Source organism: Leucopleurus acutus (assembly GCF_964270905.1).
Source record: "Leucopleurus acutus genome assembly, chromosome: 12".
NCBI classification, from domain to species: Eukaryota; Metazoa; Chordata; class Mammalia; order Artiodactyla; family Delphinidae; genus Leucopleurus; species Leucopleurus acutus.
In genome coordinates this window covers 16,162,629-16,178,884 of record NC_139154.1, presented here as the reverse complement: position 1 = coordinate 16,178,884, position 16,256 = coordinate 16,162,629, and the positions used below count along the sequence as shown (strand labels likewise).

Here is a 16,256-nt window from a genome sequence, read left to right as displayed (position 1 = left end):
CATAGGAGTGCAGATATCTCTTCAAGATAGTGATTTCATTTCCTTTAGATAAATGCCCAGAAGTGGGATTTCTGGATCATATGGTAGTTCCATTTAAAATTTTTTTAGGACCCTCCATACTATTTTCCATAGGGGCTGTACCAATTTACATCCCCACAAACAGTGCACAAGGATTCCCTTTTCTCCACATACTCACCAACACTTTTTATCTCTTGTCTTTCTGATTATAGCCATTCTAACAGTATGAGGTGATATCTCATTGTGGTTTTGATTTGTATTTCCCTGATGATTAGTGATGTTGAGCATCTTTTCAAGTACCTTTTGGCCATTTGTATGTCTTCTTTGGAAAAATGTCTATTCAGGTCAACTGCCCATTTTAAAAATTGGATTATTTGTTTTTGGGCTTTTTTTAAACAATTGAGTTGTATGAGTTTCTTATATATTTTGGGTATTAACCTCTTATCACATAGATGGTTTGCAGATATTTTCACCCGTTCTGCAAGTTGCCTTTTCATTTTGTTGATTTGTTTCTTTTGCTGTGTAGAAGCTTTTTAGTTTGATGTAGTCCCACTTGTTTATTTTTGCTTTTGTTGCTTGTGCTTTTGGTGTCAAATCCAAAAAAATTGTTGTCAAGACATTGTTTTCTTCTAGGAGTTTTATGGTTTCAGGTCTTAATATTTAAGTCTATAATCCATTTCTAGTTAATTTTTGTAAGTTGTGTAAGATAGGGGTCTGATTTCACTCTTCTACATATTTTATTGAAGAGACTATCCTTTCCCTATTGTGTATTCATGGTTCTCTTGTCAAATATTAGTTGACCATACATGCATAGCTTTATTTCTGGGCTCTTGATTCTGTTCCAGTGCTCTGTGTGTCCTTTTTTTATGCCAACACCACACTGTTTTGATTACTGTAGCTTTGTAATATAGTTTGAAATCTCAAAGTGTGATATCTCCAGTTTTGTTTTTTCTCAGTGTTGTTGTGGTTATTTAAGATCTTTTGTGGTCCCATATGAATTTTAGGACTTTTTTTTGTATTTCTGGGGAAAAAAATTTTTTTGATAGGGTTTGCTTTGAATCTATAGATTGCTTTGGGTAGTATGGACATTTTAACAATATTCGTTTTTCTGATCCATGAACATGGTATATTGTTTCATTTATTTTTTTCTTCTTCAATTTCTTTCATCTTATAGTTTTCAGTGTACAGATCTTTCACTTCTTTGGTTAATTTATTGTTTTGTTTTGTTTTCTGTTTTTTTTGTGGTGCGCGGGCTCTCTCACTGTGTGGCCTCTCCCGTTGCAGAGCACAGGCTCCGGATGCGCAGGCTTAGCGGCCATGGCTCACGGGCCTAGCCACTCCGCGGCATGTGGGATCTTCCCAGGGCACAAACCCGTGTCCCCTGCATCGCCAGGCGGACTCTCAACCACTGCGCCACCAGGGAAGCCCTAATTTATTGGTTTTTGATGCAACTCTAAATTAGATTGTTTTTATTTCTTTTTCAGATATTGCACTGTTAGTGTAGAAAGATGCAGCTGATTTCTGTATTTTGACTTTGTATCCTACAACTTTACTGAATTCATTTATTAGTTGTAATGTTTTTGGGGGGACTCTTTAGGATATTCTATATATAAGATCATATCATCTGCAAATAGAAACTATTCTACTTCTTCTTTTCCAATTTGTATGCCTTTATTTCTTTCTTGTCTAATTGTTCTGGCTAGGACTTCCAGTACTATGTTGAATAAGGATAGCGAGCGTGGGCATCCTTATCTTATTCCTGATCTTATAGGAAAAGCTTTCAACCTTTCACTTTCAAGTATGGTGTTCACTATGGGCTTTAACAACAGTTTCTTCAAGTTCTCTATGATTAGGGGGTTGACACATCCTGGGGCTTGATGCTACTGGAAACTGTAGAATTTGGGTGAACAGCAATGAGCCTATTATTCTATTTTTTCTGCCCTTCCTCAAGGCCAGTGGGCAGACCATTATGGTCAGCTGGGATCAGGACATTTGTCAAGTTCTTGCTGTGATGAGAGACAGCCTAGCGCCCAGCACTTTGCCTACAGCCAACACCCTGATAGCAGGGCTAAGAAAAGGGAAACAGCAAACTTGCCAGGCTGCAGGGGCCTCCATGAGGAATGTGCGACCAAGCTCACAGGTGTATGACATTAGGACACAGCATAATGCAAAGGAGGGAATCACATATGTCCCTATAAAGGGCTTAACACCTCCCAGCCTGGCCTCCCAAGTCAGCCAGTGTTAAGTCCAGCCCATCCCCTCATCAGCTTAGCAGCCTGGCGGTGGGACAGACCACCACCTATTGACCTTAGAATTTCATGTGGCAGCTCTCAGCGACCTGCTGCTCTTCCTTTGCCGCTCGCCAACAGCTCAGGCTTTCCTAATAGGCTGTTTTGTTGTGTTTTAACCCCTAGTGTTAATTCACCCCTTACTCACAAGTGTCTCAAAGCCCTCTCCCTGCTGAGCACACAGGAGCACACAGAGGCTCACGCAGTGGTCGTCTCAACATAATGAGATGGGTGCTGTTTCAGAATTCCAAAAGGTTAGCCAAAAATAGAAGCCTCTGAGTGACAGTGAAGTAAAAGTGCTTCGGGCTTCCCTGGTGGCGCAGTGGTTGAGAGTCCGCCAGCCGATACAGGGGACACGGGTTCGTGCCCCGATCCGGGAAGGTCCCACATGCCGCGGAGCGGCTGGGCCCGTGAGCCATGGCCGCTGAGCCTGCGCATCCGGAGCCTGTGCTCCGCAACGGGAGAGGCCACAACAGTGAGAGGCCCGCGTACCGCAAAAAAAAAAAAAAAAAAAAAAAAGTGCTTCATCGGAGCTTCAGATATATAGATTTAAATAAACAATTAAGAAAAAAAACAATTAAAAAAAAACAATTAAGTAAACGTTTGAATTTTCACTGAATAGTTCCTTGTATGACAGATGCTGCTCAGTGACATAGCGCGCCCTGCACCGTGTGAGTTCTGGGACTTCAAAGATGACTAAGACACGGACTCTCAGCTGGAGGGATGGGTGGCAGTTAGGGTCAGGGGGGATGTGCAGTGAGAGGGGTCTGGAGCAGAGAGAGGGCCGCTCCATTTTCTGTGTCGGGTGGCTCTCGGAAGGAGCGTCCTTGAGCTGAGTCCTGCATGGTGACCGGCAGAGCACGCCCTTTCACACCATCCCCCAGCAAGGGGAGCAGGACCTTGGAGGCGAGGCATGTGATGTGAGCGAGTGACTGTCAGGTTCAGACTGAGCATCGAGACATAGGCATCCCAGTTCCCGGGCTGGAGAGGCTGGCCAGAGGGTGACTGTGGCGGTGATGGCGGGTCCTCACTGCGGGGAGCCCTGTGCGCCCTGAGTGCGGGGTTGAGAACCGTCCACCTTCCCTGCAAGTGATGGGGGTCATGGCCCATCACTTCAGCCATGGTCATGGCTGAAGGTGGAGTCAAGAATGCCCCTGGGACTCCCGTTTGTGGCTGGGGAAGATAGGATGCCATTCGTGGACATGGAAGCGCAGAGCCCTATGGAGTCCAAATTGCAGTGGGTTCTGTGCTCTCCCTCTCAATCTGCTGTCCCCTGAGTTCACTCTAGACCCCCATGGGGTGAGCTTTCTGTGTGCTGTACCCCTTGCCTTTCCCTCACCGCCCCAAGAAGGCCTCCTCCAGCTGTCTTGTGTGCCAAGCACCAGCTGAGCTGCTGCAGAGATTCAGGAAACAAAGATCTTGAGGGCTAATTTCTTTCACATATTAAATGTACGTTATTCTGCCTTATGTCAGCTTTAAGCAGCCACTAAGGGCAGTCAGGCCCCATAAGTTAGTCTTCAGCTAAATGCGAAGATCGTGTTATTGAAACAAGATCTTTCTAGCTGACGGTACTCCAAATGCACGCTTTGGTGCCTGTTAAATCTATTTATGGTTTCCTGATTCCCACCCCCACCCCTACCTCTATCCCTCCATCCACCGGAACATTAGAAGGAACTTGTAAAATGAGGACACTGTTAAGAAAGGAAGATGGCATCCAGCATTTGTTTGTTTACATATCTGTTGCTGAAAATGATCAAGATCGATTTCAGAAGCATGTATTCAAATGTACGCTTACATGACCAAAGAGGTTGTATCATCCAACAATTGTTTTCTCTTCTGAAAGGCTAAGTAATAAAAAGCAGACTCTTCATTTGACATGAAAAGGGAAAAGGAGGAGAAATTGGGAAGTAATGTATTCAATTATAGGAGCCTTTTGCCAAGACGTTATTGATTTCATGTTTTGACAATTTCAGTCAAGCTTTAGTGGCGAAAAGATTGAGAAACAGGTCAGATCAAACATGTGTGTCCCCCCCTGCCCGTCCCCACTCCTGGATCTTTTATGTGCCTGACAAAAGTAGTCAGGTCTTGGCTAGGAAAGGGCTCTGTCTTTGGGGTCTGTTCATATTGCCAGGCCCCAGACCAGAGCCTGGAGGACAGTGCAGGTGAGAGAAGAGTCTGCAGAGACCCTGGCAACCCCCCCAAAACCTGCAGACGCTGTAGCTGCCATGCAGTGAGAAGGCTGACCTGGAGCCCCACACACCTTGCTGTGTATACTCCTCTCTACTGAATTTCCTCTCGCTATTTCTATGCCCTCTGAATCCAATTGCATTCCACCCCTTCCCCTGGAATCGACTTCGACTCCCAGTGTCTGTGAGGCAGGGTCCTTCATGTGCTCATTGGCCCTGACCACTGGGCTGGGTGCCAGGCAGGTCGCAGTCCTGCCCTGGTCAGAGCAGCGTGGCAAGGGCTCCGATGGATGGATGTGCCCACTTGGCAGGAGGGAGACCAGAGCGGGGAACCTGGGGGAGGGGGAGCTGTCGGTGAGGGAGGTGGAGAGAAGGGGACGTGCACATCTCTGAAGCAGCGGAGGGAGTGCTCTGAGACTGGACAGTTCAGGGTGGAGGGGAGCCTTTGAATGCACACGTATGGAGAACCTGCTCCCAGCACCGTAGGGGAGGATGCTTTCTCTGCTGCTGTGGCCCAGGCTGTCTGTGGGGGAGCCCTCTGTGTGAACAGCGAGGGCCGAGGGAAGGGGGCCAGGTCTGTGCTCACACAGCTTTGTTGGCAGCTGGGGACAAGGCACGCCCTGGCAGACCAGCTACATCTGTGTTCCAGATCTAGGGACAGTTACTGGACTTGCCTGGGACTCACCCTAAAACCAGAATGTCTTCACCATCCACGGCCAGTGCTGCGGAGCATGTGGGTGTGTTGGGGAGGTCCCCAATGCTGGGCACCTTCATACTATCATAGCAGCCATCGTTCTCATGGTGTGTTTGTGTGGGAATCCCAGCCTTGCACCCAGGTGACTCATCTCCCCGCACATGGGCTCTTCCACCCCCTCAGCCCTGCAATGCTGCCACCTGCCACCTTCTGAGGGAAGGGGGGATTCTGGTGCAGTGAGCCTAGTGCAGAGCTGGGGCCCAGCAAGGGTCTCGTGGTGGGGTGGGGTGCCAGAGCCAAGGGCCCTGGGTTCAAACTCTGACCCAGTGTCTGAGATGAGTGTGAACCTCATGGCGGGCCCCTCCCCTCAGGTCCCCAAAGCCAGGACACAGCCCTCTCTGGGGCATCTTGAGAACATTTACTTCTCCTCATAGGAAACAAGCTGGAACAGTGGACATAAGGGTGCCCTCCAGTGTCCTTTCTCATATATATATATATACACACACACACACACACACACACACACACACACACACACACACACATATACTTTGCGCATATAGTAGGATGTTGGGTGAGATTTATTTAACTGGCTCTCCTGGAATTGTAGCTCAGGTTCAAAGCTTAGGGTAAAGGTATCAGGAATCCCATATTCCCAGTTCAGGAAGCCACCAGTGAGCTGACAGCTGGTGGACCCAACCACCCTGCTTTCTTTGAGAAGTTAGTGGGAGACAAACCAGCACCTTCCCATTGGTGCAGGAAGAGGGCGGCAGAATTGGGAAGAGGGCAGAGTTCAGGGAGAGAGGCTGCAGGTGGCGGGAAGGGGGTCCTCTGCTCAAAGCCACCCAGAGGGAACCAAGCTTAATCTGGAAACAAACCTGAAGAGAAAAGGGAGAAATAACATGGTGGGCAAACACATAAGAAAAGAGGGATAGAGGAGACAGGAGAAAAGACAGCTCAAACGACCCAGGAAAAAAGACAGAAATTCAGACACAGAAATATGATAGGAGAGAAAAAAATAGAAAAACAAAACCCCAGAAAAAAATAGAAAAAATACGGGGCTTTCCTGGTGGCGCAGTGGTTGGGAGTCAGCCTGCTGATGCAGGGGACATGGGTTCGTGCCCCGGTCCGGGAAGATCCCACGTGCCGCGGAGCGGCTGGGCCTGTGAGCCATGGCCGCTGAGCCTGCACGTCCGGAGCCTGTGCTCCGCAACGCGAGAGGCCACAACAGTGAGAGACCCGTGTACCGCAAAAAAAAAAGAAAAAATACAGAAATGCAGAAAACTCCAGAAACATTAAAAATATAGACAAGGGAAAAGTGGTGAAGTAAGGTTACCAAAAAAGAGAGAAAGGAGTCATTTCGGGAGAGAAATACAGAAAGATGAAAAAAAGATAGATATTAAAAAATACTGGAAGGCAGAAAAATATATATGGACCACACACCCCGCCCCCCACACACACAAAAACAAGACAGAAAGTCAAACAGGAAGAGAGGCAGGAAGGTGGAGGTGTGGGCTGAGTAGGTGAGGACTGGCCTTGTGGGGATGGTGGCGGAAGCCTCGTGCTCTGGCCACACCAAGGGTGCCGTCAGAGGGAGATGCAGACTGGACCCAGGGAGACCCCAGCCTCCCCAGCCAGGGCTGAGTGGGAAGCACACGGGCTACAGAGGGATCTACAGCAAAACAGAGGTGAGGCCAGGTGAGCATGTGCTGGAGGCGGGGTAGGTCTGGCGAAGCCAGGCCACAGGCTCTACCTACTACAGAGAAGGAAAAGAAGAGAAAAAAGAAGGAGAAGAAAAAGACTGTGCAGCCTGGATGATTTGGGGTGCACCATTTCCATTACTCTATGAGGTGATCATCTGCTGGGCAGGTACAGGATTTGCTCTCTCCTGGACAAGGGCTCACAAGTCTAGGGGGTGGGCTGCTGAGGACAGTGGGAGCAGCTCTCCTGAGGGAGAAAAGTGGAAAGTGAGGGAAAAATCATTGTTTGACCTACTTTACTTCATATAACTTGTTTAAGTAACTGCATATTGTATTGTTCTCCATATTGGATGGGCATAATTTAAGACACGTGGTACCTGAAGTGTGTGTAGAATCTGGTATCCAAGCTCGGCGAACGTGTATGGTTATTGGTCAGGACTGGACTCTTCCTTCCACCTGATTCCACCCTCTATCCACAGTAAGGTTAAAAGGAAGAGGGTAGATTTAAGAGTGGGCACCGAAAACAAATTCAAAGGACATAGCAAATGGATTTGGGGCTGAGTACCAAGGGAGGAATGCTTTAAATGCTGCCAAAACAGGAGCCTAGGGGCTCCAATCAAGATGGCGGAGTAGACAGATGTGGAACTCACCTCCGCCCACAAATACATCAAAAATACATCTGCAGATGGAACAATTCTCACAGAACACCTACTGAACACTAGCAGGAGACCTCAAACATCTGAAAGGACAAGAAAGATCTCCACATGGCTGGGTAGGATTGGTTAATAAAAGACATGAACTAATTAAAAAAAATAAATAAGACGGAAGCCCAAAGAATGCGGAAGACAGGCACGGTGAGTCCACGGCTAAAGCTGGGCCCCTTGCTCTTGCTATCTTCCCCCTCCGTCCTCCTGTTGTGAGTTGAATTGTGTACCCCCCCACTCCAAAAGATATGTTCAGTCCTAACCCCCAGTATCTATAAAAGGGACCTTATTTGGAAATAGGGTCTTTGCAGACATAACCAAGTTAAAATGAGGTCATAGCGAAGTAGGGTAGGCCTTACTCCAATATGACTGGTGTCCTTACAGGAAAAGGAGAGACCTAGAGACACAGAGGAGAATGGTTTGTGAAGATGGAGGCAGGTATAGATATTCAAGTCATTGGTTCACAAGCCAAGGAATGCAAAGGTTGCTGGCAACCACCAGAAGCTAGGAGAGGCAAGGAAGGATTCTCCCCTAGAGCCTCTGGGGGGAGCATGGCCCTACCCATACCTAGATTTTGGACTTCCAGCCTCTCGAACTGTCAGAGAATAAGTGTCTGTTGTTTTAAGTCATCAGGATGGTGGTGATTTGTCACAGCACCTCTAGGGAACTAATACAGCTCCTTAGTATGGCTTTTAACTGTTCTTACACCCACAAGGTGGCTGAGTTCCAAGCAGGAAACTAGGAAAAGGACAAAGAGAAGAAGGCACATGTCAGCTCAGGCTCTCTTTTATCAGGAAAACAGTTTTCACAGAAGCACCACCCAGTAAACCTCTGCCTACTTTCATTGGCCGTGGGGGTCCCATGTCTAAGCCTGGTTGCAAAGGAGTCTGGGGAGGTGAGCATTTAAAAAATGTCAGCTTTTTACTTTATGTATATATAAATATAATTATAAACATATATATTGTAAAATAATATATATGATTTTTATATATTAAAATTCACCAATTTCAAGTGTTTTATCAGTGAGCTTTGATGAATGCATATGGTCCTATAATCACCACCACAATAGAACATTTCCATCACCCCAAAAACATTTCTTTGTGCCCCTTTTCGTCTCATCCCTTCCCCTGACTCTGACTCCTGGAAAACATTGATTTTTCTTTTGCTGTAGGTTTGCCTTTTTTATAATATAATATAAATGGAATAGCATAGTGCATAGTCTCTTATATCTGGCTTCTGTCACTTAACAAAATGCTTTTGAGATCCATCCAAGTCGTTGGGTGTTCCTTTTTAATGTGGGGTACTGTTCCTTGGTACAGATGCACTACAATTTGTTTATCCGTTAACCAGTTGGTGGGTATGTGGATTGATTCCAGTTTTGCTAGTATGAACAAAGCTTCTGTGAACATTCTCGTGCAAGTCTTTGTATGGACATATGTTTTTATTTATCTTTTGTAAATATCTAGGAGTGGAATGGCTGGGTTCATAGTAGGTATATGTTTAACTCTATAAGAGACTGCCAAGCTGCCTTCCAAAGCGGCTGAACCACTTGCATTCCCAACAGCAATAACTTCTAGTTGCCCTGCATCCTCAGTATTTAACATAGCCTGTCTTACTCATTTTAGCCATTCCAGTGGGTGTAGAGTGGTATTTCATTGTGGTCTTGATTTGCATTTCTCAAATCTTTTTCATGTGTTTATTTGCCATTCGTTTGTATTGTTTGGTGAAGTGTCTTCAAATTTCTCGCCTGTTTGTTTAACTGGATTTTGTTTTCTTACTATTGAATTGTAAGTTGTCTTTATAAATTCTGTATGGAAGCCCTTTATTATATATGTGATTCACAAATATTTTCTCTTAATCCATTACCCATGGTTTCATTTTCTTAACAGTGTCAAAAAGAGCAGAATTTTAATTTTGGTGAAATTCAACCTTTTTGTGTCCTGTATCACGAAATCTTCAGCTAACCCAACATCACTAGAATTTTCTCACATAGTTTCTTCCAGAAGTTTTGTAGATTTATCTCTTACATTTAGGTTCATGATCCACTTGGAGTTAGCTTTTGTATATGGTGTGAAGTAAGGGTGGGATTCATTTGTTTGTTTGTTTTTGCATGTGGCTATTCAGTTGTTCTAGCACCATTTGGTGAAAAGACTGTTTTTTCCCCATTCAATTACCTTGGTGACTTTGCTGAAAATCAGTTGACCATGCATGTGTGGCTCTATTTCTGGACTCTCTACTTTTTTCCATTCATCTACATTTAATTCTTATCCCAATACCATACTGTTGTGTTTACTGTCGCATTATAGCAAGTGTTGAAATCAGTTATTGAATCGTCCACCTTTTTTTTTTTTCCCTCAGAATTGTTTTGACTATTCCAAGTCCTCTGTATTTCCATATGTTTTACAATCAGTTTCTCAATTTCTACAAAAATATCTGCTGGCATTTTTTTTTTTTTTTTTTTTTTTTTTGCGGTACGCGGGCCTCTCACTGTTGTGGCCTCTCCCGTTGCGGAGCACAGGCTCCGGACATGCAGGCTCAGCGGCCATGGCTCACGGGCCCAGCCGCTCCGTGGCATGTGTGATCTTCCTGGACCGGGGCACGAACCCGTGTCCCCTGCATTGGCAGGCGGACTCTCAACCACTGCGCCACCAGGGAAGCCCTCTGCTGGGATTTTGATTGGCATTGTGTTGAATCTGTAGATCAAGGTGAGAAGAAATGATGTCTTAGCAATATGGAGTCCTCTGACCCACAAGCACCATATATCTCTCCCTTTGTTTAGGTGCTCCTTTTAAATTTCCTTCTGCAACATTTTTTTCAGTTTTCATGTACAGATATTGCAAGTACTTTGTAAAAGGTGTCCGTAAATATGTCATATGTTTGATGTTACTGCAACAGCATTGAAATTTCAAGTTCCCATTGTTCATTTCTAGAATACAGAAATACAATTGACTTTTGTATGTCAGAGTCTTGTATCTCGTGATTTTGCTTAATTGGCTTATTAGTCCTGGTAGCTTTATTATATATTCCTTAGGATTTTCTACATAAAATATCATGTCTTTTTGTATGAAGACTGTCTTACTTACTCATTTCCAAATTCTAGGCCTTTAATTTCTTTTTCTTGCTTTATTGCTGTGGCCAGGACCCCCAGTACAATGTTGATTAGAAGTGGAGATAATGGACAGCCTCATCTTCTTCCTGATCTTAGGGGGAAAGCACTCAGTCTTTGGCTATTAAATATGACGTTAGCTGAGGCTTTTTTGTAGATCCTCTGTAGGGAGTTAAGTGTTTTTAACTGGGTATATTGCTACCCAAAGCTATTTGGGGTGTTTCTAGGAAAGAAAAAGGGGGAATGGATATGGGCATCCACCAAAGATAAGGCAGCAGGGGTTTCTTTATGAGTTCAGCTCTGTCTTAGCTGTATGATGACTTATTAGGAAACAAGCATTTATTCCCCTTAGAGACTTTAAGTGTGGGGTGTGGTTCACACCAAACCTGACCAGGTGTGACAATACATCTTTATAAACTGTGTATTTGGGAAGGACAGGTGTTGGCCAGGGAACTAACTCCCCATGAGTCCATTGGGAGGCAGTGTACCCTGTGATTAGGAACGTGGGCTCAGAAAGCTGGGTACCCAGTCCAAACCCAGCTCTGCAGCCTTGGGCAAGTTCCTCAACCTATCTGTGTCACAGTTTTCCACCTGCAAAATGAAGATAATAAAAGATATCATTAATGCTTACCTGCAGGGCTTCTGAAAGCTAAATGAACAAATGCACATAAGGGGCTTAAAACAGTGTCTGTTACCTGGTGCGTTTTAAGAAGGGTTTGTTTTGCACAAGGCTAATTTACACACAAGTTTTCAGGAGCAGCTCTACCACTTGAAGTAAACAACAACCATGTCATTTTTAAAATCCTTTCTCCAAAAACCTCATGTTAAGATTTTGTAACGTTGCAGGGCTAGATATTTGATTTCTGTTTTTTACAATGTTTTTGTGCAATAAGTAAATTTAAACTTTCTGTGCATTGCAAAGGCAATTGTCAGTGGGGTTACAATTGCGGACAGTGACACTCTGTAGTTAGCACTGAGTCTACACTTGGAGGCTGAACCAGAGTTTGATCTTCTGGTCTGCTCGCTTTGACCAGTTGATCATGGGATGGAGTGTGCCCCACACACCTCTCAAAGGCCACCCTGCCTAGGCCTGTGGACCACTGTGCAGCCCTCAGTCGGCTTCCTGCCAATCAACTAACTCAAGGGACCAGAGGCTTCTCAGTCGATTGCTTTCCTGGGCATCTGCCCTCGTAAAGTTGCCTTCCTGTCGACACATTCCAAGTCCTGGGTGCTGTCCAGTGGGGGGTGAGTCGTGCCAGGCTTTCTATCTGGGAAGTGGCCAGTGCCAGGGGCCACTTGCCAGCAAGGATGAAGTTACACTGAGCCTTCTCGAGTGGGTCCTGCAGCAGTACAGTGATGTTGACATGTAAGGAAAAGCACCCAGGAGCTGGTTGGCAGGCCTTCAAGGGGCCTTTCCCCTTAACTTGAACTTGCTTTTTACTTCTGCCTCATCCTGTTGGAGGGGTTAAGCCACAGCCAGTTTTGCAAAAGTCCCTCTGCAAGCTTTTCCCATGTGATGTCCCTTCTTCAAGCAGGGTTCCACGTGGTCCGGCCAGTTCTCTGTCCCTGCTTTTCTCTTGATCAGTCCCGTGAAAACTTACTTTACACGTTGACTTAAAAAACATCTAAAAGTGTCCGCAATTCTACCTGGACACCTCCACATTATAGTTGATCCTTCCTCTCTCCTTCCCATGCAGTGGTGGAGGGCAGCTGATCCACGTTTAGGGGGGCCTGTCCACTGGGCTTCAGCATGGATTTCCGGGTATTTTCCTCTGCAGTGTGATGGGAGAGACACACCATGGTGTGTTTGGCCAGCTGTTGTTCTCACCTCTGCCAGAGATGTTCTGTGGGCTGTTCCTTTGAGAATCGCCTATCTCCACTGTGTCTTTTCAGTTGTAATTGTGACACCAATGCAGGGAGCAAGACAGACATTATCCTCTCCCTCCACTGTCATGAGATGCCCCAGTTGTGGTGGGGACCCCGAGGCACATGTGACACGGTCCTCTGAGCTGTGCCTGCCGCCCCAGGTAATCATGCTAAATTATACATGGGTAGAGGCTTTCTGTGCTGCCAGTTTTTCCACTGGAGCACAAAGCTCTCTGTTACAGGAGGATTTTTACAAAGGAGTCCGTCCTCCAGGCCCTGGAAGAACTGGGGAGCTGGGGAAGGCAGGTGACCTTCCAACCAGAGGACTCGGGGTATGAGTTGGAAGCAAATGGGAAGCAGATACAGACAGCCTAACTTTCTACTTGAGTGTTATTTCTTTGAGCAGAGAGAATTGCTGAAAGTTTAAATACCAAGCCGTTCAGTTTGCTTCGAGGGGGAGGGTGCTGTCCCCCACCCTAGGCAGGGAGGCCTTTGACAGGTGTATGGGGCACATTCCATCCCATGATCAAGTGGTCAAAGCGAGCAGACCAGAAGATCAAACTCTGGTTCAGCCTCCAAGTGTAGACTCGGCGCTAACTGCAGGGTGCCACTGCCCTTCTCCCTGGGGAAAAACAAAGGCAAGAAGAAACAAAAAAAGTCAGAGTGCCAAATTTCACACCCTGCTCTGGTCAGATAAGAATCCGCCTTCCCGAAATGACTGTGACTGCCGGCTTCGTGATTCGACACCTTTTTCTCTTTTCTGTGTATTTTCTTCATTCTTATTTTATTCCAGTTATATTTCTTCACTTCCCTCTGATTAAAAAACAAAATAAAGCAAACAACTTCCTTCATTAGAGTCACTGAAAGACCATCTTACCCAGAGTAGAGCTGAAAAAAGCTACTCATTAGGTGAATAAATGACATAAATGTCCTGTGAGTCTGATTTCCACCTTGATGCTCGTCCCCCACACGTGTCAAATACGGCCACTACCAAATGCCAATGCTGCAGATGTGACAGACATTCAAGAAACAATCTGATGAGAATTTGTAAGATCTACTCTCTTAGCAACTTTCAAATATACAAGCAGTTATATTATTAACTACAGTCCCTGGGCTTTCATCACAAGAAAAAAAAATGTTTGTAACTATGGTGAACGGATGTGAACTAGACTTATGGTGGCGATCATTTTGCAATATACGCAAATATTGAATCATTATGTTGTACACCTGAAACTAACATACTGCTATTGTCAGTTATATCTAAATTTAAAAAAAAAAAACATTTTTAATGGCTCAGAAGTGAAATAATTTGTCCTAACCACAAAGGTGGATAGTAATGGGGCTATGGTTTCAACTTTTATCTCTCAAGCCCCAAAGTCCATGGTCTTTCAATTACAAGATTCCTCTAAGAATCTGTACATACATTTCTTAATGAAAATCAAAAGGAATGTTGTTATGGACTGAACGACTGTGTCCCCGCCCCCAAATTCATGTGTTGAAGCCCTCATTCCCAATGTGATGGCATCTGGAGATGGGGCCTTTGAGAGGTCATTAGGGTTAGATTAGGTCATGAGGGTGGGAACTTCATGATGGGCTGAGTTTCCTTATAAAAAGAGAAAGAGACCACTCTCGCTCTGCCATGTGAAAATAGAAAAAAGGCAGCCTTCTGCAAGCCAGGAAGAGTCTCACCAGAACCTGACTGTGCTGGTACCCTGATACTGGACTTCCAGCCTCCAGAACTGTCAGGAAATGAATTTCAAGCAAAAGCTTTTAAGCAGAATTTTAAGAAAAAAGAAAAAGAAGAGAAAAAAGAAAAGAAAGAATTTGAAAACATGTGGCAGTACCTGAGTACAAGGCGGGGAGGGGGAAGGGAAGGCGGGTAGGTTCTGTTGCAGATTAGGTTTAAGTAGTTCGTTCTGGTATTTAGAGTTGTCCAGGCGTGGAGGGACCTGAATAAAAACCGTCTCACGTTCTGTGTCCCTCGCCTTCGAATTGTTTCTTCGACGCCTGTCAGAGCTCAAGAATTGGCAACTGGTGGTGGCCACGCTTGGTATGTGTGAGGAATTAATAGAAACACGTAAACTGGACTCACAGTATGTTTCTGGCATTTCTCCATCTAACGAATAGCTTTTGGGGGTGACGGGCCAGCCTACAGTAGGTCCGCTTACTGGCTGTACGGAAATGTGCACTGTCTACCATCTGCCTTGCTAGGAAGTTCGATTCTCTCAGAATATCGTCAGCGGTGATTTTTCTGCTGTCAGTTTGGCAGGTGACGAGCGAGAACGAGCACTTTTCCAGTGCCTGGAACTCATGTCTTCACCACGTCACCTGCCTGTCTCTGGCACACATTCACAGAGGTCAGTGGGCTCTTGTCAAATATTTGGGATTGAGTGACTTCCGGGTTATCTGGGACTCCGACTCTGCAGAGAAAGGACAGTCCCCACTCTGGTCTGAGCCCTTGTGTTGAATTTAGGGTCCCCAAATAACGCCCCACGTGCTAGGAACACGGACCAAATGACACCCACAAAACCTAATGTTAAACTCGCCAGGAGCCAGCCAGCTAAATGTTGGCCCCTCAGCAGTGCCCCTCTGCCCAATGGTGACTGTCATTCCCAAATAAACAAACGGGACGGGGGTGGGCAAAGTGAGGGTGTTTTAACGGGATCACTGCCTGAAGAAGTTCAAGTACCGAAACTGCTCAAACCTAACCCCCAAACTAGCAAGGACTAGTACCACCTTTTAAAGCTATGGGTTCTCAACCAGAGGGGATCGCACCCTCCAGGGGACGTTTGGTGACAGTTAGAGACATTTTTGGTTGTTGCATTTGAGCAGGGGTTGCTAGTGGCTAGGGGCCGGGGACACCACACCAGACAGCACCCTCCGCCTCGAAGCAAAGAGGAATCCAGTCCAAAGCGCCAGCGTGCTGAGGGTGAGGGAGTGTGAATGTTCATCTTGGCCTCAGAACAGCAAAATCACGTGCAGTAAGATGAAACACTGAAAACAGAGTGAGATCCGCGAAGATACGGCAAATTATTCTTGAAATTATTGCCTAACCTCAAGAGACATTTGTTTATTCATCCCTATGCCCTTCTCCATGGGGGGGAAGTGTGATAAGAGGAAGGCGCTCTCTGCGTTTTTGCCGTGTGGAGTTTTACATCACACCAGGGGCACTGCCAGCTCCCAGAAGGCAGGACCAGGTTTTGGTCACCACCTCAGCTCCAGGGTCAGGCTGCTGGTCCTGTCGCATCCCTGGGCACTGTCTCAGGGCTGGAATTCCTTGATGGGCTCTGCTAAGAGTCAAGACATCAATCCAGGACTGCCTGCCTCCTGCCCAGCCCCCAAGCTGGGCAGCAGGCAGCTCAGGAGGAGCAAAGTGCCACGTTATTAATGGCTGTGGGGGTGCCCAGGACCCTCGCTCAGAGCCGACAAGAGCTGGATTGGAGTGAGTAGTTTCGGTATAGACGGAGCCAGGCCTCTCCCCTCCCTCTGAGTGCAGTCCAGTGCTTGGGACCCTGGTGAGCCTCATGGCATACGGCTCAAGAGTAAGGACCGGAATGAGGATGCTCAGGTGAGTGTGCACGTGCTCAGGTGAACTTTCCAAGAGCACAGGCTCTTCACGGGGTCCGGGAGGCCGCCAGGAGCACCATCCCCAGGGCCAGCCTTTAAACACAGTGACCACACCCTGTGATAACGA

General features: G+C 46.2%; 1 protein-coding gene across 1 annotated transcript in view; it reads left to right on the top strand.

Annotated features, from left to right (window-relative positions):
* The window catches only part of ACOXL (acyl-CoA oxidase like), a gene marked incomplete at its 3' end in the record, with an annotated part of 382,726 nt that overhangs the window by 285,660 nt on the left and 80,810 nt on the right, over window positions 1-16,256 (top strand). Inside the window, 1 exon segment of the mRNA XM_082852053.1 lies at window positions 14,832-14,919. Within this exon segment, the coding sequence (XP_082708179.1) occupies window positions 14,832-14,919 (88 nt within the window).